Genomic DNA, 23,483 nt, shown 5'->3' with positions numbered 1-23,483 from the left:
TTATTCCCTTTAATTATATTTGCCGTTATGGTGCATTAATGCTAAGCATTAATTTTGAAGGAGGATGCTGGTTTAAACACCTGTCCACAGGGAACAGGACTGCAATGACAATTCATTTCACAGCCAATGAAGAAAGATTATAATGACTCATTGATTACTGATCTATACTAGCTAGACAACCCAGCACTTTCAGAGGAATTTAAAAGCCTCTCCTGCAAGACATCTGTATCCACACTAGTCGTCCTATCAGAATGCATAAGAACCATTTACCAGCACTCTGAAAGGTGACTCTTGGAAAAGATCTATCATAATTAATTGTTTCACCATTTTAAACACTGACCAAGTCCCCTTAATTGGGACAGCTCACTGCATATTTTATCATCAACTCCTGATTAGGTATAGATGTAAATTCCTGTTTAATTAGTTAACCAGTTAAAGTAGAACATTAAGTTTAACCAGTTAACCAATTAAATAGGGCTGGCTGGAGCACGCCTGCCTGTGATGTGCAGGACCTACTGAAGTTGGGGACAGCTCCCGCCAGACAGAAGTACCCTCCACCCATGATGGGCCCCACACAGCTGGAGCAGCCCTCCACCTACAGCAGGCTGTTCAGCCCCTACCAATTAACTGTAAGCCTCACCCTTAACCATTAACATGCCTACCCCACAGTTCTGCAGTGAGCTTTGCACATGCAGACCTCCATGCTTACATGGATTCCCATTTAAATCAGTGAAGTTCCATACAGGTACAGGAGTTTGTCTGGGTGAAGCTCACTGCAGGAAAGAGACCTAGACATGAAATAAAAATAAACAAGGAGAGGAGGTTCAGGGCAGTCTATCTTTAATCTTCTTCAGCTCGAATGTTAGCAATGCAGTGCAGTGATTTTCCCACTTCTTCAAAATGTCATTTGTACCCACTGGCAGTAGCTAAATGCACTTGGTTGGAAGAATTTGTAGACAACAGTCAAACACTATGCCCTGGCTGGGACATGGCCTAACAAGATGTGAAGAACATTATATTTAAAAGAAACCAAAACTTATGTGCAGGAGAATTCAGCATGTGACATGTGAGATATTTCTCCCACATTTTTTACAGGTACATCTACACAGTAGAGAAAAACCTGCAGCTGGCTTCTGTCAGTCAGTTTGGGCTTGTAGGCCTCAGGCTGCAGGACTGTTTCATTGCTGGGTAACAATGGTATTCAACTCGCAATCCATGGGATGTGTGCAGCCTAACTGGCACACAGCTGGGCCACAGCTGTGCGCAAAAGGCCATTGGGTCTGCAGGCTACACCATCACCTGATGTGGTGGGGCCCGGAGGTCCTGACTATACTTACCACTCAGTCCAGTGTCATCACGGCATTGCCTTTCCAGGAGGAGTCTAGGTCGAAGGGGTGAGTCTAGGGGGTGAGGAGTCTAGGTCGAAGGAGTCTAGGGGGTGAGGTATCACCCTGAAAAACTGCTTCATTTGGAGAGCAAGAGGACTCGTCATAGGAGATCGGGCCGAAGAGACATCTTGCGTGGTAACATGTTGCTTGGCTTGTGCTGGAATGCCAGATGGTGTCTGCAGTCTTGATTGGGACGGTGAAGAAGATCGCTCCCATGGTAATGGAGAGTGGGAATAAGATCTTGACCTTGGAGAGGGTACACCTTGTCGGTGGTAAAATGAGGAGTGCCGGTCTTGTTGCGGTGTATGGGAGAGAGCCCGGTATGATCGGTCACGCCCGGTATGGTAGGCAGAATATGGTGACCGATCTGATCCCCTAGGCGATCTAGATCTGTCCCTGGGAGCGCTGGAATGGCTGCGCGATTGGCTGGTATGATGACAGCGACATGGCGCGTGATAGCCTCTATGTGAGTACTCCGGTGATCGTACGTAGTAAGGTGCACCCACTGGTGAGGACTGGGTGAAAGACTTTGTAGGCATTGTGTCTTATGTTGAAAAGATGGAAAACAGTCGGAAGATGATGATGCCGGTGTAGGAATTCTATCCGGTGATCGGTGTCGCTCCCGCCCGGATCCGTCGCCCGCAGGTGGGGACGGCACCGGAGAACGTGTCGGTGCTGGTGAACGTCTCGACACCATCGACCGTTCCATTGCCAGTGAGCGCCTTGATGCCAGCGAGCGCCCCGGTGCCGGCGAGCGCCTCCACACAGGAGAACACCTCGGTGCCAGTGATCGCCTCGGTACCGATGGCTTCAGTGCCGGCGAGCGCCTCCTGACCGGAGAGCGTCTCGGTGCCGGTGAACCTCTTGGTTCTAGCGGTCGTCCCCGTGCTGGTGAGTGCCTCAGGGTCAGAGAGCGACTCAGTGTCGGCAAAGGTCTTGGTGCCAATGAGTGGCTCAAGACAGGGAAGCGTTGTGGAGCGAGAGTCGGGTTCGGTACAGGCGAGTGCCTAGACACCGAAGAGGGGCTTGCCCCATGGGAGCGTCTCGGTGTAGGAGAGCACTGGGGAGCCGCAGGGCGTCCCGTCAGAGAGATTTGTGTTGGAGACGGGACCTTGGCAGATGAAGTCAGCGAAGATACTGAGGGAGTAGGAGCTGATTTGCTGCGGCTTATCTTCGGATTGCCCGAACCACTTTTGGTGGTAAGGGCTCGTTCTCTCAATGTCGCGTCAGCTCGAGTGAGGGGTAGCGACGGAGACAGGGAAGGTCTCTTCTTCGCCCGCTTGGTGATGGTTTTGGAAGTGGCTGCCGTCGGCTCATCAGAGCCCTGAGGCTGTAAGGCCTTGTCGAACAAAAGCATTTTTAACCGCATGTCTCTATCCCGCCGTGCTCTGGCCGTGAGTTTCGAGCAATGCAGGCACTTTTGAGGTATATGGCCCTCCCCGAGACAACATATGCAACGGGAGTGGCCATCGGATGCCAGCATTGCCTCCCAGCAAGTCTCACATTTCTTGAAACCAGGTGAGGCCGGCATGCTGACTAACTATATACAAGGAACAAAGAAAAAAAAATTTTTTTTTTGACTACAGCTATGAAGAACAAACTAACAAATACTATATAACTAAGTAACTAGAATTTATAATATAAAGCCTCTCTCTCTATCCTGACAGGATTCTGAGGAGAGCACGTTAACTCCGTCCGCGGCCGAGGACGGTCAGGAGGAACTGGCGGGCGCCGGACCACGCGCACAAGAAAGGCGCGAAAAGACACGACCCGCGCGAGCGCATGCGTGGTCCGGCGGACTACGGCTAAAAAGATCTCCGAACTGCGGCGCTAGGACAAGCCCGACACCTATAGTGGAGCACCCACGGGACACCGCTCAAAGAAGAATAAGGTTTTTTTTTTTTTATAGGCACTGAGACAATGGAAACAAAAACCTAACTATGGGCACTCTACTAATCAGCTGAGTAGCATCTGAATCTCTTAGTGGCCATATAAGAAAGAGTTACTCACCTTGTGCAGTAACGGTTGTTCTTCGAGATGTGTCCCCGTGGGTGCTCCACTCTGGGTGCTGGTGCGTCCTCGTGCCGGCGACCGGAGACTTTTCTAGCTGTTTCTGCCGCGGCGCGCAGGCGCCGTGGCGCCCTCTAGTGTTGTTCGAACTGAAGGGCACCTGCGCGCACGCGGCTCCTCCGTTCCTTCTCTACCCACCAGAGCATCAGGCTCCAAGCAGGGGAAGGAGGGAGGGTAGTGGAGCACCCACGGGGACACATCTCGAAGAACAACCGTTACTGCACAAGGTGAGTAACTCTTTCTTCTCCTTTGAGTGGTCCCCGTGGGTGCTCCACTCTGGGTGACTACACAGCAGTTGTCGGCTCGCGGAGGTGGGTTTGGAGCCGTGTGGTAGTAACTGTAGACAGCACTGCTTGCCCAACCGCCATAGAAGATGCTATCGAGGTGGAGAGAGCATAGTGTTGTGCAAAGGAATGGTCGGATGACCAGGTAGCGGCGTTGCAAATGTCTTGTAATGGCACATTATGGAGAAAAGCGGTCGTGGCAGCCACTGCTCTAGTGGAATGAGCTGTGATAAGTCCAGGTAAATCTTTGTTATATAAAGTATAAGAGGTCTTGATGCAGGATGTAATCCATTTAGAGATTCTTTGAGATGAGACTGCTTGTCCCTTAGATCTATCCGCGTATGAGATGAAGAGTCTAGGCGAGGCCCGCCATGGTCTCGTGCGATCTATGTAAAACGCCAAAGCTCGTCGGACGTCGAGAGTGTGCCACACGGCGTGGGACGGTTCAGTGTGTGGTTTAGGAAAGAATGCAGGTAAGTGTATGGGTTCATTCACGTGGAAGGGAGAGAGTACTTTGGGTAGGAACTTAGGGTGGGGTCTAAGTACCACCCTGTCCTGTAAAAACACAGTATATGGGGGGTCAGCCATCAGAGCTGCAAGCTCACTCACCCTCCTACTGGAGGTGATGGCGACTAGGAAAGCCACCTTCATCGACAAATGAGAGAACGAGCAGGTTGCTATCGGCTCGAACGGGGGTTTTGTGAGGCTTTTGAGGACATGGTTCAGGTCCCAAATGGGGACTGGCGGACGAACCGGAGGAAAGGTGTTCTGCAGGCCTTTGAAGAAGCGCTTGGTTATTGGGTCAGCGAGGAAAGAAGAGCTTGGAGGGTGATGGTGGAAAGCTGCTATGGCTGCGGCATGGACCTTAATAGTACTAAGTGCTAGACCGGAATGTTTCAGAGAGAGTAAGTAGTCCAATAAGTCATGTATTGGAGCAAGGTGTGGTGGGTCTGCATGAGTCTGAGCATACCATAGGGAAAAACGTGTCCACTTGTAGCGGTAGGTCTTCCTAGTAGAGCGTCTGCGACTATTAATTAATATGTGTCTTACTTGTTCTGAGCAGGCAGTTTCGGCATCATGGAGCCATGAAGGAGCCAAGCGTGGAGCTTCAGCCTGGTGATGTCCGGGTGAAGGGTTTGACCGTGATCTTGTGAGAGGAGGTCGCAGCGTGGAGGGAAGGGATACGGTTCTGCTATCATCATTTTGAGGAGGTAAGGATACCATGTTCATCTGGGCCAAGCAGGTGCCACCAAAATCACGCGTGCCTGACTCAATCTGATCTTGTCTAGGACTCTGTGCAGGAGTGGGAGGGGGGGAAAGGCGTAGAGGAGGGAGGCGTTCCATGCGATGGAAAGGGCGTCTCCGAGGGAATTCCTGCCCAGGGCTCCCCTGGAGCAGTAGAGGTGGCACTTGCGATTGTTCTTTGTAGCGAAAAGGTCCACTTCTGGATGGCCCCAAAGACGGAAGATCGGTGTGAGGGCGCGTTTGTCGATCTCCCACTCGTGCTGGTCCATGAATGTGCGACTTAAGGTGTCTGCTGTGACATTGAGTATTCCGGGAAGGTATACTGCAGAGGGGGTGACCCCATGGGATAGGCACCAGGTCCAAAATTTGGTGGCTTCCGAGCATAGAGAAGGGGAGCGAGCGCCACCCTGACGGTTGATGTAATACATGCATGTGGTATTGTCCGTCATAATGGTGATGGTCTTGTGAGCTATGTGCTGAGTGAAATGCTGGCATGCGTATCTGACTGCCCGTAGCTCGAGAATGTTGATGTGGAGTGCTTGCTCTACGAACGACCATTTGCCTTGGGCTGTGATGGTTCCCAGATGAGCCCCCCATCCCATGAGTGATGCGTCTGTTATGAGTGTTAAAGTAGACGCTGGACGTTGAAAGGGGACACCGTGTAGCATGTTTCGAGGGATTGTCCACCAGAGCATGGAATTGATAACGCGAGGTGGGATCGCAACATGCTTGCTCATTTGGTCTCTGAAGGGTTTGTATACCGTAGCGAGCCAGGACTGAAGGGGCCTCATGTGGAGTCTGGCGAGATTGACGACGTAAGTCGTAGAGGCCATGTGCCCTAGGATTTTGAGGCAATGGCGGATCGTGACAGTAGGTGCCGCCTGTGTTGCTCGGACAAGGTCGCATATCGTTGCGAACCTGTGATCGGGAAGAGTGGCCCTTGCTGTGATTGTATCGAGGAGGGCGCCTATGAATTCCAGTTTCTGTGTGGGACGCAAAGTGGATTTTGCGTAATTTATGTGGAACCCGAGACTGAGTAGGAGGTCTATTGTGGTGTCTGTCATGGCCTTTGCTTCTTGGAAAGACGCAGCTTTTATGAGGCAATCGTCCAGGTATGGAAATATTATGATGCCTTGGCGTCGGAGAAAGGCCATTACGACTGATAGAGTCTTGGAGAATACCCTGGGAGCCGTAGAAAGGCCAAACGGGAGTACTCTGTATTGGTAATGTTGGGTACCCACTATAAATCGTAGAAAGCGTCTGTGAGCAGGATGAATTGTAATATGGAAGTACGCGTCTTGAAGGTCGAGAGCCGAAAGCCAATCGTGTTGGTCGAGAGAGGGAATGATAGTTGAAAGGGTAACCATCTTGAAACGGTGGTATGTGATGTATTTGTTGAGGCGCCTGAGATCTAAAATGGGACGCCAGCCTCCTGTCTTCTTCTGGGTTAGGAAGTACGTCGAGTAGAATCCCCGGCCGCAGAATTGTGTTGGTACGTGTTCTACTGCGCCCAGTTGAATGAGGCGTGAGACTTCCTGTAGGAGTACGGTTTCGTGAGAGGGGTCCCTGAAAGAGGGAAGGGTAGGAGGGTTTTTGGGCGGGGTAGAGGTAAAGGGGATGACGTAGCCAGACTGGACTAGATTCAAAACCCACTTGTCCGAGGTAATGAGGGACCATTGGTGGAAAAAGGCTCGGAGGGGGTAGTGAAATTGTAGGGTAGCTATCGGGAGGGTCGACGGATTGGCCTCCTGGCTCTCGACCAGGCCTTCAAACCTGCTGCTTGCCAGCCGGGGGATGAGGTGTGGCATGTTGCTGTTGACGCTGAGGTCTACGGCGAAGTGGTCTTTGTTTACGGAAATCGTATTTGGGCTGTTGACGGAATGGTTCCCTGGGTCGTTGGTAAGGCTGATATCTATTCCTTCTAAAAGGAGGAGTGTACATTCCTAGAGTTCTAAGGGTTGTACGGGAGTCCTTCATAGAATGTAGCACCTCATCGGTCTTGGATGCAAATAGATTGGTGCGATCAAAGGGTAAATCCTCGACCTTTTGTTGAAGGTCCCTAGGGACGCCAGAGGGTTGTAGCCATGACATTCGGCGTAGGACTATTGCGGAGGCTGTAATTCGAGCCGCAGTGTCTGCCACGTCCATGGCTGACTGTAAAGCTGTGCGTGAAATGGCCAGGCCCTCCTGCATAATGCTACGGAGGGTTGGGCGTTTATGCTCCGGGAGATGTTGAAGAAGGTCCTGGAGCTTCGCGTAATTGGCATTATCATAGTCTGCCAGCATAGCGGTATAATTGGCCGCTCTAAGGAGTAGTGTGGAAGAAGAATAGACCTTTCGGCCCATAATGTCCACCTTTTTGTGATCCCTGTCTTGTGGGGTTGATCTTAAATTAGGCTGTTTACCCTTGTGTCGGACCGAATCTACTACCAGGGAGTTAGGGGGTGGATGGGTGAACAGAAAGTCCATATCCTTGGGAGCGATAAAATATTTGCGGTCTACTCTCTTGTTTGTTGGTGTAATGGACGCTGGCGTTTGCCAAATGTTGTTGGCTGGGTCCATAATAGCCTCATCCATCGGGATGGCGATTCTGGTAGCTGTTGGGGGTTGAAGTGAGCGGAGAAGTCGATATTGTTTGACCTGGACCTCCTGAAGATCTTTTTCTTGAGCTAGTGCTACTCGTTTAAAGAGCTCTTGAAACTTTTTAGTGTCATCTCCCGACGGTGGGGCATCAGTGGTGACCGCTTCGTCTGGGGAGGAAGAGGAGTTATGCATCGGAGATCTGGTCTCGCCGTCAGAAAGTGAATCATGGCCATCTGAAGGAGCAGGAGAGTTTGGCTCTGTAGCTGATGTGGTAGCAGGAGGAGAGGCTGGAGGTGGCCTAGAGACTGTAGATGAGGGTCGGTGGTGAGACCTCTTTGGGTGTGGACTCCACGGTTGCCATTGTGTGGCGTATGGCGGTGGTGGATATGGGTATTGGTGTGGATACCATTGGTGCGGGGGGGGAGGGTATGCGTACTGAACCGCAGGCATTTGCCAGGATGGAAGTCTTTGAGACGGGCTGGAATGTTGTGATGAGAATCTGCTTCTAGGTTCGGTTCCGATGCCACTAGCTGAAGAATGGTGTGATCTGGTAGAATGGATGGAGGAAGCCGGGGATGGCGGTGCCGACGAGGTGTGACTCCGCACCGGGGATCGGTACCGGCTTCGGCTTTGAGAGGGTGCCGAGCGGTGCGGTTTCGGCGGTGATGTCGGTGCCGACGTACCTCTCTGCACCGAGGTTTTACTGGATAGGCTTTCGGTGCGGGCTTTCTTCAGTGCAGGGCCCGGTGCCGTTAGGTGTTGTTTCGGTACCGAGCGCTCCATAGACGGTGCCGTCGGAGCCGATGACGGCTTAGGTGCCGAAGCGGCCGGTGCCGTTGCCTTTTGATTCGGCTCAGAATGAGCTCTCTTATGCGGTGCCTGCGTCTTAGACCGCGGCGCACCGGAGGTTCCCGGCATGTCCATAGTGCTCACCGGCGATCCTGAGGACATAGCTGAGGCCGGAGGAAGAGCAGATTTTGGTGTCGTGGAGGAAGAATGGGTAGGAGGCTGATCTTTCTCCATACCCTTAGCTTGCTGAGGCGAGTCGTCTGAGGAGGGACGGAGCGACTTCTCGTATAAGAGAGTCGTGAGTCTGTTGGCTCTGTCACGTTGCGCTCTGGCTGTTAGCTTAGAGCAGTGCTGGCACTTCTGCGTCTGGTGTGCCTCCCCCAGACACTTAATGCACGCAGAGTGTCCGTCGGACGCCGGCATGGCGTCCCGACATGATTCGCAGCGCTTAAAGCCTGGCGAGCCGGGCATGAAGGGCTGGGGAACAAGCGGCGAACCGCAACCGGGGAAAAACTTTTTTTTTTTTTTTTTTTTTGGTTTAACTGGTTAGGGGGGGTCTAAGAACTTGGATAATGAGGAAAGAGGGGGGTAAAAACGATAATTTTAACTGTTTTTCTCTGACAGATTTGGCAGAGAGAGAGCTCCGTCTGCTGCCGAGGACGGTAAAGAAGGAACAGAGGAGCCGCGCGCGTGCAGGCGCCCTTCAGTTCGAACAACACTAGAGGGCGCCACGGCGCCTGCGCGCCGCGGCAGAAACAGCTAGAAAAGTCTCCGGTCGCCGGCGCGAGGACGCACCAGTACCCAGAGTGGAGCACCCACGGGGACCACTCGAAGGAGAAGCACCCATTTAGCAGGGGGAAAAAAACAGCAAGTAAATAGTCTGGTAGCACTTTATAGACTAACAAAATATGTAGATGGTATCATGAGCTTTTGTGGGCACAGCCCACTTCTTCCAGTCATCTGAAGAAGTGGGCTGTGCCCACGAAAGCTCAGGATACCATCTACATGTTTTGTTAGTCTATAAAGTGCTACCAGACCATTTGCTTGCTGTTTTTTTTCTGTAACAGAGTAACTCGGCAAACCCCTGAAGCTCATTTAACAGGAAACACTGCTTCCCAATGACGTTTAAGTGTGATATCAGGCAGCATGAAAACAACACTCAAGATGCTTGAGCCAACCTTTTTCCTCTGATGTGTGTTCCTCTTTCAGTTGTTACTAGTAACCAGCAAAGGTAGGGCTGGGAGACCAGCATGCACTGAGCCAAGAGGTGATCGAGGAAACCAATGATTATAAACAAATAAACTGACAAGGAAATAGAGTTCCCTGCTAACTTATTTCATTTCTAGTAATTTTGTGTTAGCTTCTATGATGAGGTAACTGGCTCTGTGGATATGAGAAAGTCAGTGGATGTGATATACCATGACTTTAGCAAAGCTTTTGATACCGTCTCCCACAATATTCTTGCCAGCAAGTTAAGGGAGTATGTATTGGATAAATGGACTGTAAGATGGATAGAAAGCTGGCTAGACTGTCGGGCCCAACGGGTAGTGGTCAATGGCTCGATGTCAGGTTGGGGGTCGGTTTCTAGCGGAGTGCCCCAACGATCAATTCTTGGACCGGTTTTGTTCAACATCTTTATTAATGACCTGGATTGCACCCTCAGCAAATCTGCAGATGACACTAAGCTAGGGGAAGAGGTAGATAAGCTGGAGGGCAGAGATGGAGTCCAGAGTGACCTGGACAGATTAGAGGACTGAGCCAAAAGAAATCTGATGAGGTTCAACAAGGACAAGTGCAGAGTCCTGCACTTGGGATGGAAGAATCCCAAGCATTGTTACAGGCTGGGGACTGAATGGCTAAGTAGCAGTTCAGCAGAAAAGGACCTGGGGATTACAGTAGATGAGAAGCTGGATATGAGTCAACAGTGTGCCCTTGTAGCCAAGAAGGCTATAGAAAGGATGTGGACGCATTGGAGAGGGTCCAGCGGAGGGCAACCAAAATGATTAGGGGGCTGGAGCGTATGACCTATCAGGAGAGACTGAGGGATTTGGGTTTGTTTAGTCTGCAGAAGAGAAGAGTGAGGGGGGATTTGATAGCAGCCTTCAACTTCCTGAAGGGAGGTTCCAAAAAGGATGGAGAAAAGCTGTTCTCAGTAGTGATGGATGGCAAAACAAGGAGAAATGGTCTCAAGTTACAGTGGGAGAGGTCTAGGTTGGATATTAGGAAAAACGATTTCCCTAGGAGGGTGGTGAAGCACTGGAATGGGTTAGCTAGGGAAGTGGTGGAATCTCCATCCCTAGAGATTTTTAAGTCTTGGCTTGACAAAGCCCTGGCTGGGTTGATTTAGTTGGGATTGGTCCTGCCTTGGGCAGGAGGCTGGACTTGATGACCTCCTGAGATCTCTTCAGCTCTATGATTCTATGTTACTTGCAACTACACTGGCTAACGCATTATCAAACTGAACTGATTTTCTTTCCAAACTGACTGTACCCTTCTAACATTAGCCTAGCAAAGCAACCCTAATTTTGTAGCAACTTCAAAAGTATTCTCTTAAGGGTATGTCTGCACCACTCAGACTTTAACCAACACAAGTTTATCACTAATAGATATGTGGGCACAACCCAATAGTGTATATGAAGCCTACACAAAAACAAGGGGGTTTTCCATTTGTGTAGGAAAATCACTCCCTGAATGATGCCATGTTGACAGCAACAATCTTCCAATGCCATAGTTGCATTTATAGTGGAGATTAGACTGGCATAACTTCAGGATGTGACCAAGGTTGATCTTTACATATGAAGCAGTGTTGCCCTTTCATCAGGAAACAGTTTCAGAGAAAAAATGAAATATTTGAGCTTTGAGCCAGAACTAAGTCAATGTTGAAAAATTTAAAAAACGAAACCGAGAGGAAATATTGGCAATCCCTTTCCAAAGATGGTAACATCCTCACAAGATTTATGATCTACTAAATAAGACATGACATTACACAAATAAAGCTCAGCAGGGTGGGTGAAGATCTGGCACTCCTTTATGGGAATTAATAATAATATTCCTCTTAAAATCAGGAATAAGGGACCTTTCGGAAAAGGCTTTATTTTCCGAAAGATCCCCGTCTAGACTGGCGTTTTTTTCCAGCAAAGCCCCGAGCCGGAAAAAAGCGGCAGCCATGTTTATACAAATGAAGCGGGGGATATTTAAATCCCCTGCTTCATTTGCAATTCCGACTTGTCTCATCTGCATCCCTTTTCCGGAAAAGGGGTGCAGTGTAGACACGGCCTTGGTGTCCCAAGGATTTCACAATCCAGCACATACAGGCAAAACAATTCTGAAGTTGTTAGCACACGGGATAGCAAGATCTTGTTTTGGGTATTTGAAAGAAATTGCACGGTGAAAGGATGGAAGGGAATTTGTTAAAGTATCATATAACCAACATCAGACATCCTCTTGGAGGTACAGATATATCAGGGCACAATCATTTATTATTTGTAAAATGTGTCTTTTGGGTCTCAAAATATGCCACAGCTATCATTGTCTAATGTAGGGCATATCTACGCTAGGAAACTATTTCAAAATAAGTTTTTTGAAATAATAGCTCCCAAAATAACTATTTTGAAATCACGCAGCCACACTACAAGGCACCATTGAAATAGCATGTCCACACTGATTGGAGCCTGCATTGAATTTAAAGCCCCCATAAGCACTCTGGAGAAGGCACTGGGAGAGCAGTTAGTTCCAGCAAGTCAATACAGGAAGTAGCTGAGACTTATGCTTAAAGGGGCTTCACTCTAAAGCAGTGTCTCAGAAATCACTTCTCCACTGCCAACACCCCTGTGGCACACCAAACTCACGCCACAAGCTGTGGTTGCCCTTGTGGACATCCCAGCACGGAGCCAGAGATGCTGCAAAGCAGTGCCAGGCTCATGGGCCTTGTGTTGTACCTCATGGCACAGTTTGTCCAAATTTCCTATATGGTGATTCAGGAGCATGATGACCAGCACAGACTGGGGCAACCTCTTTACGCAGGCCCTGGCACTCCTGATGCACCAAATTCTCTTCCATCCCCTGCACACCATGGAATGAGACTTCTGGTGTAGGAGACTAGTTCTAACTGGTGGGACTGTATCATACTGCAGTGCTGGGACAACCAACAGTGGCTCCAGTACTTCCACACATTGCAGGCCATGTTCCTGGAGCTCTGTGAGTGGTTCCCCCCTGCCTTCAGGCTACAGGACACCTAGATGAAACCTGCTATACCCCTGCGGAATCACACCATCATCCCCCTATGGAAGCTTGTAACACCAGACAGCTACCACTCTATGGGAAACCACTTTGATATAGGAAGATCCACACGGTCGGGGCCGTGCTCATACAGGTTTGACTATTTTACTAGGAAGGATGGTGAAGCACTGACTGGAATGGGGCTAGCCAGGGAGGTAGTAGAGTCTCTATCCCTAGAGATTTTTCCACTCCTGGCTTGACAAAGCCCTGGCTGGGAAGATATAGTTGGGATTGGTCCTGCTTTGGGTAGAGGGTTGAACTCTGATCTTCCAAGGTCTCTTCCAACCCTATGATTCTATAGGTGGTCAAGGCCATCAACACAATTCTGCTGTGGAGGGTCAACAATCTGGGCAATGTTGACCCCATTGTTGCTGGCTTTGCCACCATGGGCTTCCCCAACTGTGGAGGGCCATAGATGGCACCCACATCCCTATCCTGGCTGCTGACCACTGTGCCTCCAACTACGTCAAAAGAAAGGGTACTTTTCAATGGTGCTGCAAGCTCTGGTGGACCGCTAGGGCCGGTTTATGGACATTTACATTAGTGGGTCAGGGAAGGCACACGATGCCTACATCTTCTGGAACTCAAACCTATTCCAGAGGATGCACACCGGCACTCCCCCTCTCCTCCCAATTACATCACCAGGGTTGGGACGTGGACATGACCATGTGCATTATGGGCAATGCAGCTTCCCCCTTGCTGCTGAAGACCTACTTAGGATTTCTGGACCCTACTAAGGAGCATTTCAATGCCAGGCTCAGCAGGTGCTACATGGTGATGGGGGGTGCCTTCAACTGCCTAAAAGGGAGTTTCAAGAGTCTCCTCACCCATCTGGACCTCAGCAATCAGAACTTCCCTTATATGGTATGAGCCTGCTATGTGCTCCACAACAACTGTGAGCAAGGGGGAGACTTTCTTGCCAAGATTTGGGGGGGGCGGGGAGGGAAGAGAGGAGAGGGAGGAAGAGGGAGAGCAGGTGGCCAGGGCTGATGAGCAGCCAGACACCACTGCCATTTGAAGAGCACAGTGGGGGTGGTGTTCATCTGAGAAGCCTGAGGAAGAATTTCAGCCAAGGCCACTTGTGAGACTACCCCCAGGGCTCCCCACAAGGGGCCTTTGCATTGCCCCCATGTACCTTTCCTCCCACTCCCCCTCCCTTCCAACCTTCTCCCTCAAGTTCAAACCAAATAAAGAAGCCTTTTTGTTTTGAAAAAAACTTTCATTTTTTATTTGGGGAATATACACCAGCGGAAGGATTGAGGAAAGAACCAGGGAGGGGGGACTCAGGGATGGAGTTGGGACTCGTGACTCCTTAGGTACCTTGGGAGGCTTGTGGTGGTGAGATCTCCCAGGCACCCGATTTTCACAGGCCCCAGTAGACCCTGAGGAGAAACCAAGGGAGTGGGGGCACATGTGGGGAGGTGGCTGGAGGACTGCTCCATACATATGGCCATGCACTCCATAACAGATGTAATTGAGGAGCACTGGCCTTGTGCTGGTGTGACAACTGTTCCCACATGGCTTTCCTCAGCTACCATGGTCAGTCTGGCACTCCTTGCAGTTGGTGGCCTGCTGTTGGCACACACAAGCAGGGGCGGCCCGTGAGCCTAGGCAACTGCCTAGAGTGCCTCTGGCCCGGGCACCTAATGACGATGCCACAAGGCACCCAGTGATGACATCATGGCCATTGACAGCCGTGCAGGCGGGGGCACCAATTGTGCCGCTTTCCTGGGGCGCCAGCTGCTGCAACCAGCCTCGGGCCACTCCTGCACATAAGAATGGTCATACTGGGTCAGATCAAAGGTCCATCTAGCCCAGTATCCTGTCTTCCAACCATGGCCAATGCCATATGCCCCAGAGGGAGTGAACAGAAACAGGTAACCAAGTTATCTTTCTCCTGTCATCCATTTCCGAACCCTGACAAACAAAAGCGAGGGACACCATTCCTACCCATTCTGGCTTATTAAGTATTGATGGACCTAACCTCATGAATTTATGTAGTTATTTTTTGAACCTTGTTAAAGTCCTGGTCTTCATGCCCTCTGGCAAGGAGTTTCACAGGTTAACTGTGTGCTGAGTGAAGAAAAACGTCCTTTTGTTTTAAACCTGTTGCCTATTAATTTCATTTGGTGACCCCTAGTTCTTATGTTATGGGAACAAGTAAATAAAAGGAAGTTATTCACCCTTTGCAGTAACAACTATTCTTCAAGGTGTTCCCCCACCCCATGGGTGCTCCACTGTTGGTAACAGGTTATCCCTTGAGCCACAGTTTGGAGGTTTTTTTTAGCAGTTATGAGCCAGGCTCCGCATGTGCTGAAGGTGGCTCTTGCTATTGGCAGTTTGCTGCCCTGTCTGCACAACCTGGCTCCCCCTTTCAGCTAACCACCTTCGTCATAGATGAAGCTCCTCTCTCACCTCAGGTGTTCACTCTCTTGAAACAGTTTTTCCCGTTACTATTTCAGTTTTGTAACCACTCCAACCTTAGACTTAGTTGTTCATGGCTAGTTTGTTTTTGGTATTTAAGCACTTTGGCCCTAATGGACCGCCTCACAGTGGCTTTAATAAGTGCAGTCGGTATAATGACCCTATTCTGGCCTCGGACAGGCATGTTTTTTGTTTGGGGGACTTGCTGTTTGCAGGACTCTCACCCCCCAAAAAATACAATTACTGCCAGAGCCTTATGACAAGAGCTAGAAAGGACTGGGAGCTTCGGATCCATACGATTCTTTTTGAGTAGGGTCTGCAGCCCACAGAGCAGCCTCAGGCCTCTGTAACCTGCAGTTCCCAGGGGACCAGTCAAAACACAGATCTGTATCTTCCTCACCTCAAACATCGCATGGTGAAGGTTTCCCCAGTGAGGTCATTGGCCCTGAACTGCTCCACCAGTCTAGCCAGTGGGAACGTGCCAGGCACTGCAGACAACTCGGTGCTGAGGTCTCTAACAAGCGCAGCTACAACAGCACCCCACACTCGCTCAGAGCTCACACACTCAGTGCCAGAGAGATTGTATTGGCAAGCCACAGCACTGCCACAAGCAGCACTGCAACACTCAGCACCAGGGATGATAGGGAACCATCTGTCAAACAGCCCCACAAGACTTTAGCACCACCTTCTGATGTGCCAACACCAACATGGATACCTTCCCCGCCAGACTGCAGCACAGGCACCACTGCCTAACCACACTGGCCAAGCTGAGAGCATTCACGTATAATCAGCTGATGTTGAGAACACCCAACCTTTGCCGCCGCTATGTCTCCCTGTCCAGCTCCACGCTACATTAAGTTTCCGTTGTAACACAAATGCTGGAGTTGCTGACTATGATCTGAGGAGCACCTTCCAACAATAGTGGAGCACCCATGGGGACATCATCAGAAGAACTTTTCCTCGTTCACTTTCTCCATACTGGTCATGGTTTTATAGACCTCTATCATATCTTCACCCCTACTCCAGTCTCCTCTTTTCTAAACTGAAAAAAGGCCCAGTCTTTTTAATCTCTCTCCATATGGCACCTATTCCAAACTCCTAGTCATTTTTGTTGCCCTTTCTCAAACTTTTCCAGTGCCAATATATCTTTAAGATGAAGCAACCATATATGCACACACTGTTCAAGATGTGGAAGTACCATAGATTTATATAAAGACAATAAGATATCCTGTCTTTTTCTGTATCCCTTTTTAAATTGTTTCTAACACTGCTCTCAATGAGGGAACAGTAGTAGTCCAGGTAAACCTGCAAGGACCTGCTGAGAGAATGCTTCCACCTGTGAGTCATGCTGATGGTGTCAGAGCTGGTGGATGCACCATGCTCACAGCTAGCCAGCTGTGAAGAAAAGTAACAAGGGCAGTCATCCCAGGAGATACTGAGCCCTAATCTGAGTCAACACCAAAGTCTCAGTTCAGACAATGATGATGTGCCTAAACAGTAAGCACTTTACTTCAGAGCACTGACCTCCCAGGAGAGAGTTACTATCCCCATAGCCCAGTGACAAGCAGGCATGGGAATTTGCCAGCAAGACCAGGAGTCAGGGGCAGGGGAAAGGAGGGGAAGAGAGGAGGATGAAGCAGCTCAGCTTCCTACTATGTCCAGCACTCACCAGGTCTGGCACTAGCAGTGTCCTGCAGAGAGAGAACTTGTACCCCTGCACACTGGAGGAAAAGGTGGGTGATTTTGGGGAGGTATGTGAGAGCAGCAGAGGCCACTTGCCAGAGAGTGCTACTGGGTACCCCTCTGCTTCCTCCCTGCTGACAGGTTCCCATGAAGAGGATCGGTCTCCTCCATATCACCACGCTTGACTAAGAGCAGATGGTGCCTGAATACAAGCATGACCCTGTTTCATGTGCAGCATGGCTGTGTGTGTCCATGACTCCAGCCTCCTTCACGGTGGCTTGTCATGGGAAGGTGTCCCACCACGGAGTCTGGAGTAAGGCAGGCCTGTGCAGGAACCTTCTGAGAAGGAGTGAAGTTCCTGTATGAAAGCGTCATGTGGCTGTGTGCTTTGGACTGGCATTTCGTGTGCACAGGCTGTATAGGGAAAGTGATAGAACTCACCTGAAGAGCCTTCATTGGGATTATGCAAGCCCTGGGAGATATCCCCATAGCCCAGGAACAAGCAGGCACGGGAATTTGCCAGCCAGAGCAGGAATCTGTGTGTGGGGGGGGGGGGGGGAGGAGAGGAGAAAACGAGGCAGCTAAGCATGCTCCTCCTTGACCCCGCCCTCATGGAGGCTGATGCTGGGCATGTCCTGGCCAGAGTCAATGACAATGGAGCAGGGGGAAGTGACCACTGCCCCACCCAGGATGGCATCCAGCTTCTCATAAAAGCAGCAGGTGTTCAGTGCTGCCCCAGAGCAGGAACTTTGCTCTGCAGTCTTGGTGTAGGACTGCTAGAGTTCCTTGATTTTCATCTGCATCTGATCCAGGGTCCTACTGTGCCCCTTTTGGGCCAGGCTGGCAGTCGTAGACCTCAGCATTATGCCTGCTGGTGTGGAGATCCTGGATATTTGTCTCCTCCCCTCAGACCTCAGTGAGATCCAGAATCTCTGCACCAGTGCAAGCCGGTGTCCTCTTATGCCTCAGGTCACTCAGAGAAAAATATTTTCTGTATAGAAGTTCAATAAGAGGCTTGGATGTGATTAATTGATTTAATCAAACTATACTTTACCTAGCTTTAAATCAGACCCTCTCATTACAAATAAGTTTAAGATCCTGATTAGAGCAGGGGTGGGCAATAATTTTTAGTAGGAGGCCACTTCAATGTTTTGGTAAATGGTCAAGGGCTGCACTTTTCTGCGCAGGGAGTGCAGGGTCTAGGTTTTAGGTTGGGAGCAGAAGGGTGCATGGAGTAAGGGACGGGTGTGCAGGAGACAGTCTGGGATCTGAGAGTGTGTTTGGTTGGAAGAGGGGGTTATGACCTGGGTCAAGGGATTGGGGTATAGGGTCAGCGTGGGAGTATAGGTGCAGGACAGGGTTCTGGCCTGGGGGAGGAATGTAGAAGGGGGTATAAGATCTGTGAGGGAGTTGTCACCTGGGTTAGGAGGTGTAGAGGGTTTGGATGGTGACCTGGGGGAGGGAGTTGGGGCACAGAAGGGGTCGGGGTGCCAGAGGCAGGCTCTGGTTAGGAGTTTACCTAAGTGTCTCCTGGCCAGCAGGCTGCAGTACAGCCAAGGCAGGCTGGGCTCCCTGCCTATTGCAGCCCAGCCTGCTTGAAAATGTAGACTGCTCCCTCCACGTGGCTCTCAGCTCCTGGTGGGGGAAGCTGCACCAGTCTTAGGCCAATCTTTCATCTCCGATTCCAGTCAAATCGGAGCTAAGAGATTGGCTGAGGTCAGTTCTTATTGGCTGGTTGTTTCCGGCCAATAGGAACTGATGATTGGGCTGGGGGCAAGGAGATTGCACAAAGCCTGCCCCTCCCTACAGAGCAGAGAGCTGCAGGGACTGTGTTTTAATCTGCGTTTGAGGGTCCCGGCAGGGTGGTCTGTGGGTTGGATCTGGTGGCTTGGCGGGCTGCATCTGGCCCCGGGCCATATTTTGCCCAGCACTGGATTAGAGTGTCCTACAGATTTATATGCTAACTTGGTGTAGTACACAAGCATATTTGCTTTCTGACCTCAATCTGTTACTTGGCAGGATACTGAAGTTCATGTCACAGGAGTATCTGCTTTAAGAATTGAATGTTTTAAATAAGGAAATAGACAATCTTAAAACTGGAGCTCTGCAACAGATAAAACATTCATAAATCCAGTCTTGCTAAGATTTAGCCATTTAGGATCAGTTCCTCAGCTGGTGTAAATCAGAGCTCCAATAAAGTCAAAAAAGGAGATTTGGTTCATAGTTCAAGCCTTGCAGATATTCTGGGGGAAAAAAAAAGTTTAAAACCAGCCACCTAATGTTGTGAGAGAGTTGTTGGGGAAGCCAAACATTTAAGGTATCTTAATTTATCCAATGCAAGTCCAACAGCTTGTTAGTATTCCAAGATAAATATTTATTGAAAAGCTAGTGCAAAATGGAAAGCCAATTATTTAAGAGATCTTGTTTGTGCAAGTGTTTATCTGGCAAGGACAATATAAACCCTGTCCATTCACACCTACTTACTCCTTATTATAAACCAACTTTCCAATAGCTGGCAAGGGTGTGTCTGGTACTAAAACTATTCTCAGAAAAGTGAAGTGTACTGGAAGCCTACTAACAACTGTAACAAGTACATTTAAATTGCTCCTCGCTTGATTCAAGATGCAATACCATGAGGGCCTAAAAGATTATTTGTCTGAATGGACTTGTTCAATAACAGTAGGAATAACCAGATTTAGATGCATATAACAGATTAAATGTGACTTTAAAAAAAACCTTGTTCTCTCCTAATAGAGAATTAAGAATACTTCTTTTAGCACAGACAAAGGCTACAATGAGTATTATAAACTTTAATTGCTTGAGGAATACTTAGTCATTGAGAATTCATAGCTATATGTTCAGTCTCTTATTTAACCCAATACATACTCACTTCCAAAATGATAGTCATTCCTTTGTATAGCTTTGATACAGTGAAACAGCAAGAGAGCATTTAAATTGCAAGCATACTTCACACAAAAGTTACTGTAAGCTTTCCTCCCTTCCCCCTTCCATTCCTCAGTAATTAAAACTGGACACCACAGACGATTAGTATGAACGGTTCGAGGTCACAGAACCATGAAGACTACTTCTTAAAATGTCACACAATACGAGTCTGAAATATCTGAACCAAATCTACCATATAAGTCATCTTCTGCCTCATGTTTGTCAGTGTATAGTCAACTATAATTAGCTACTAAAATGATGAATGGCAGGCCGGTAAAACTAGCAGCAATTCTTTGACAGTAGTCTCAAGGAAGTACAGTATTAAAGCTGGCACTTTCTTCTAATCAAAAGCACTAATAAAAATAAAGAATGTTTAATGGTCAAGGACATTTGTATCAGCATCAAAAGCTCCTTGTGTAATGCAACATAACAATTGTATCTTATTTCAGAAATTCTAACTTCAGATTACTACAAAAGGCTAATGATCACCTTAAACTGCTGGCACAGGACTGAAAATCATATCATAGCCTATCCAGACACGACCGTATATTTCCACTGTTAAATGGCAATTCTGTTGCTGACAGTTTTCCTGGGCTCAATATAAAATTCAACCATGAAACAAGACACATGCAAAGTTTCAAAATAAAGCAAGGAAGTATAAATCTTCCTTTCCAAGTAGAAAGGTTTCTCTCTCTACAAGAGAGGGCTTATTAATTAAAAACACATTTCAGTCAGCTACAACAATCCACACCACCAGTCTGGAACACATACACTTGAATTAAGTTATTGTGACACCACTCTAAAATATATAACAATGCCATTGCAAGCAAACCGCATTATTTCAAGACAAAAGGCATACCACTCTCAAACTAAATTTAAAGAGAGAGAAGGGAAACAGCTAAAACACCACATAACTCTCATATTAATATGACTACTGGAAAACTGCAAGCCAGTACCCTCAGAGCCAGAGCATAATTTTGCATCTAATGGAGGGAGGGGAGAAGAAATGAGCAAAATGCTGTGGGGATAGGGGTAGGAGGTGGCAGCATTTCTAATATAACAAAAGCCTTTTAGGTCTGCAGAGCTATATTTCACAGAGACACACAGATCAACCCTATTGCATATAAGGGGGAAAGGATTTTAATTGGCACCTCTGGTGTGCAGACAGAAGCTACCCCAGTCTGATAGAGCTACAATTTCATAGCAACAATAACACACATTTATGCTTGGGAGCGAGAACCTCTAAACTGAAGCCAGAGAAGGATGGATAGCAAAAGGCATGGAGAGAACAGAAAAGCAGCAGCATCAGGGCCTTGAGGAGCTGTCAATCCTCAAACTCTCCCTCCCTAGCAACCCAGACATTGCAAGCAAAGCCCCAGCCAAACTGCCCCCGAGCCAGGCCCCACAGTTACCCATTCTTTTACCTCCTACAGTGAGAAGCCCACTTTACTTACGTGAAAACGAAAAATAAAGTAGTCGAACCCACTAATAAAGCAGCTGCTGTAGCGACAGGGACATATTTAGTAGGTTTAAATCTCTTTCCAGTGCTGCTGGGCATCCTGTAGTTTACACATCACTATGTATTCCAATCCAAGAGGCACCAGGGAGGGAGGGAAAGAAGGGAGAGAGAAAGAAAGATGCAAAGACCCTCCAATGCAGAGGCAAGGCAGGGAGGGGAGGGGGGAAAGAAGGGACTAGACAGAAAGAAAGGGAGTGAGAAAGAGGGATTGAAAACAGCTGACCTCCAGCACAGGAAATCCCACCCACACAGGCCAGCCCACTCAGCTGATGTCAGTGAGCCCCTTAAGGTAGAACTGTACTGAAACAGAGAACACTCACCCCAAGCTGAATAAAAAAGACATACAAGACCAAAGATACTTAGCATGCGCGCGCGCACACACACTCACAGCTGCAGTTCAAATAAAAAGACAATACAATGTACAAGAGTTATGATACAGACAAGCCACAAACACATTATGGGCAGATACGAACAGGCAGATAAACAGAATAAAATAGCACACTCCCCTCCTCCCCCAATTCTTTCCACACTCATCCCTCATATTGATAGTTGTTCTATAGAATATTTAAAACCACCCTTTAGAATTCAGTAGATACCTATATCTATCAGGAATAATAGGCTTTGAACCAACCATGTGGAAAGAATGGATTTAACTATTTCCTAATGGCTTACGTTCTATGGGACTTTTACGTGACATTCAAAAGCTAAAGTTATTTGGTTACCAAGCTGTACAACTCAATCCAGACCTTCACATCAAATACAATGGCCTCTGAACTGTGAGCTGCTGCTTATGGACAAGCTTCTGCAAAAGCCCCAAGAAACTCTGCAGGGCTCTGTATACAAGGTGTCCTTCTGCACCAAACAGCTTGCATGATTAGGACCTGTAATGAAGAATAACAGCACTACAAGCCCAAGTTTGATATATAGGCAGTCCCTGGGTTACAGGGATCCGACTTACATCAGATCCCTACTTACAAACGGGGTGAGGCAACCCCGCACTAGCTGCTTCCCCCCAGCAGACCAGGGAGACGCAAAGCTAGTGCCCCGCCCCAGCAGACCAGGGAGACGCGGAGCGGCTTTTCTCAGCAGACACCTCAGCTTGAGAATAAAGGACTGAGGGAAGTGAGGTGTGGGAGAATAAAACTGAGCTCTGGAGAAATGTTTGGCTAGAGTTTCCCCTATAATATGTACCAGTTGCGACTTACATACAAATTCAACTTAAGAACAAACCTACAGTCCCTATCTTGTACGTAACCCGGGGACTGCCTATACTATTAAGTCAGGAACCATAATCACTGGTATTTAAATAACAGCTGGGATCCTCTAAGTATTTGGGAGTCTTGGGGTCTTTTGCATGAATAATTTAATTAATCCAGAATTGTGGTGTTCACTCTTCTGTTGTTTAAAAGGCATTTCATTCAGTCCAGTCAGTGGCAGAAATAATATGTGATTTAAGAACGACAGAGTGGAAAATTTGCCACACGGTTCTGTGTAAAGCAGGGGTAGGGGATAGGGATGTTAACTATTGATTATTTTACTAGTCAAGTAGTTGATGGAATTTCCATCAGCTACTGGATGTACATTTCAAAGGAGGAACGCAGAACTCCGCGTGCAGCCCGGGGCCAACGGGAAGTCCCACTGACTATGGGCTACATGCAGTGTGCCAGCTTTGCAATGTATAAGAGTCCCCAGCAGGGACTCGTGTGCATTTCAAAGCGGCAGCAGTATGGAGCCTGGGGTCAGCATGGAGCAACATGACGCCGGGCTCTATGCCATGCTGCTGATTTGAAATGCCATGTGGACTCCCCAGCTGACCATGGTTTCGCACCGTATTTCAGTGGAACCCAGGATCAGGTGGGGAGTCTCCAGCTGACTCCGGGCTCCACGCAGGGCAGGGTTGAACAGTTGATCCCAGGCTCAGATGTGCGGCACTGCCCCTTTGAATGCCACCTTGGCATTTCAAAGGGGCAGCCGCACAGCTGATGCCCAGCTCTGCTGTGAGGCTCTGTCCCTTTCAAACGCTGAGGCAGCGTTTCTAAAGGGCAGCACTGCACAACTGATCCCCAGCTCAGCTGTGCAGTGCTGCTCTTTTAAAGCACCCTTTTTCTCCTTCCTTTTCTGTCTCTGATGGAGGAAGCAAGGGGGGGGGGGAATCTACTAGTCAACTTACTCTCCGATAAGCGTTTGCTTATCCGATAGTCAACTAGTCTTTAACATCCCCAGTGGGGAATCTTTTTTGGGGCCAGAACAATTGACCCACAGAAAAAAGAATTCAGT

General features: G+C 48.8%; 1 protein-coding gene and 1 long non-coding RNA gene across 2 annotated transcripts in view; one reads left to right on the top strand and one right to left on the bottom strand.

The window, feature by feature from the left end:
• Positions 1 to 21,584, bottom strand: part of ZDHHC8 (zDHHC palmitoyltransferase 8) — a 242,186-nt gene extending 220,602 nt beyond the window's left edge. The window contains exon 1 of the mRNA XM_006134609.4: positions 21,142 to 21,584. Coding sequence (XP_006134671.1) covers positions 21,142 to 21,245 — 104 coding nt within the window. The 5' untranslated portion in view covers positions 21,246 to 21,584. The remainder of the gene's footprint in view (positions 1 to 21,141) is intronic.
• On the top strand, positions 3,942 to 9,022 carry LOC142818492 (uncharacterized). Its single transcript, XR_012895983.1, has 3 exons — positions 3,942 to 4,215; positions 4,806 to 4,953; positions 8,984 to 9,022. It is a non-coding gene; the product is annotated as an uncharacterized LOC142818492 (long non-coding RNA).
• Positions 21,585 to 23,483: the final 1,899 nt, after the last annotated feature.

Source organism: Pelodiscus sinensis, chromosome 15 (assembly GCF_049634645.1).
Source record: "Pelodiscus sinensis isolate JC-2024 chromosome 15, ASM4963464v1, whole genome shotgun sequence".
In the NCBI taxonomy this organism is placed as follows: Eukaryota; Metazoa; Chordata; order Testudines; family Trionychidae; genus Pelodiscus; species Pelodiscus sinensis.
The sequence above is the reverse complement of the archived record's forward strand: the minus strand, read 5'-3'. Positions and strand labels throughout refer to the sequence as shown.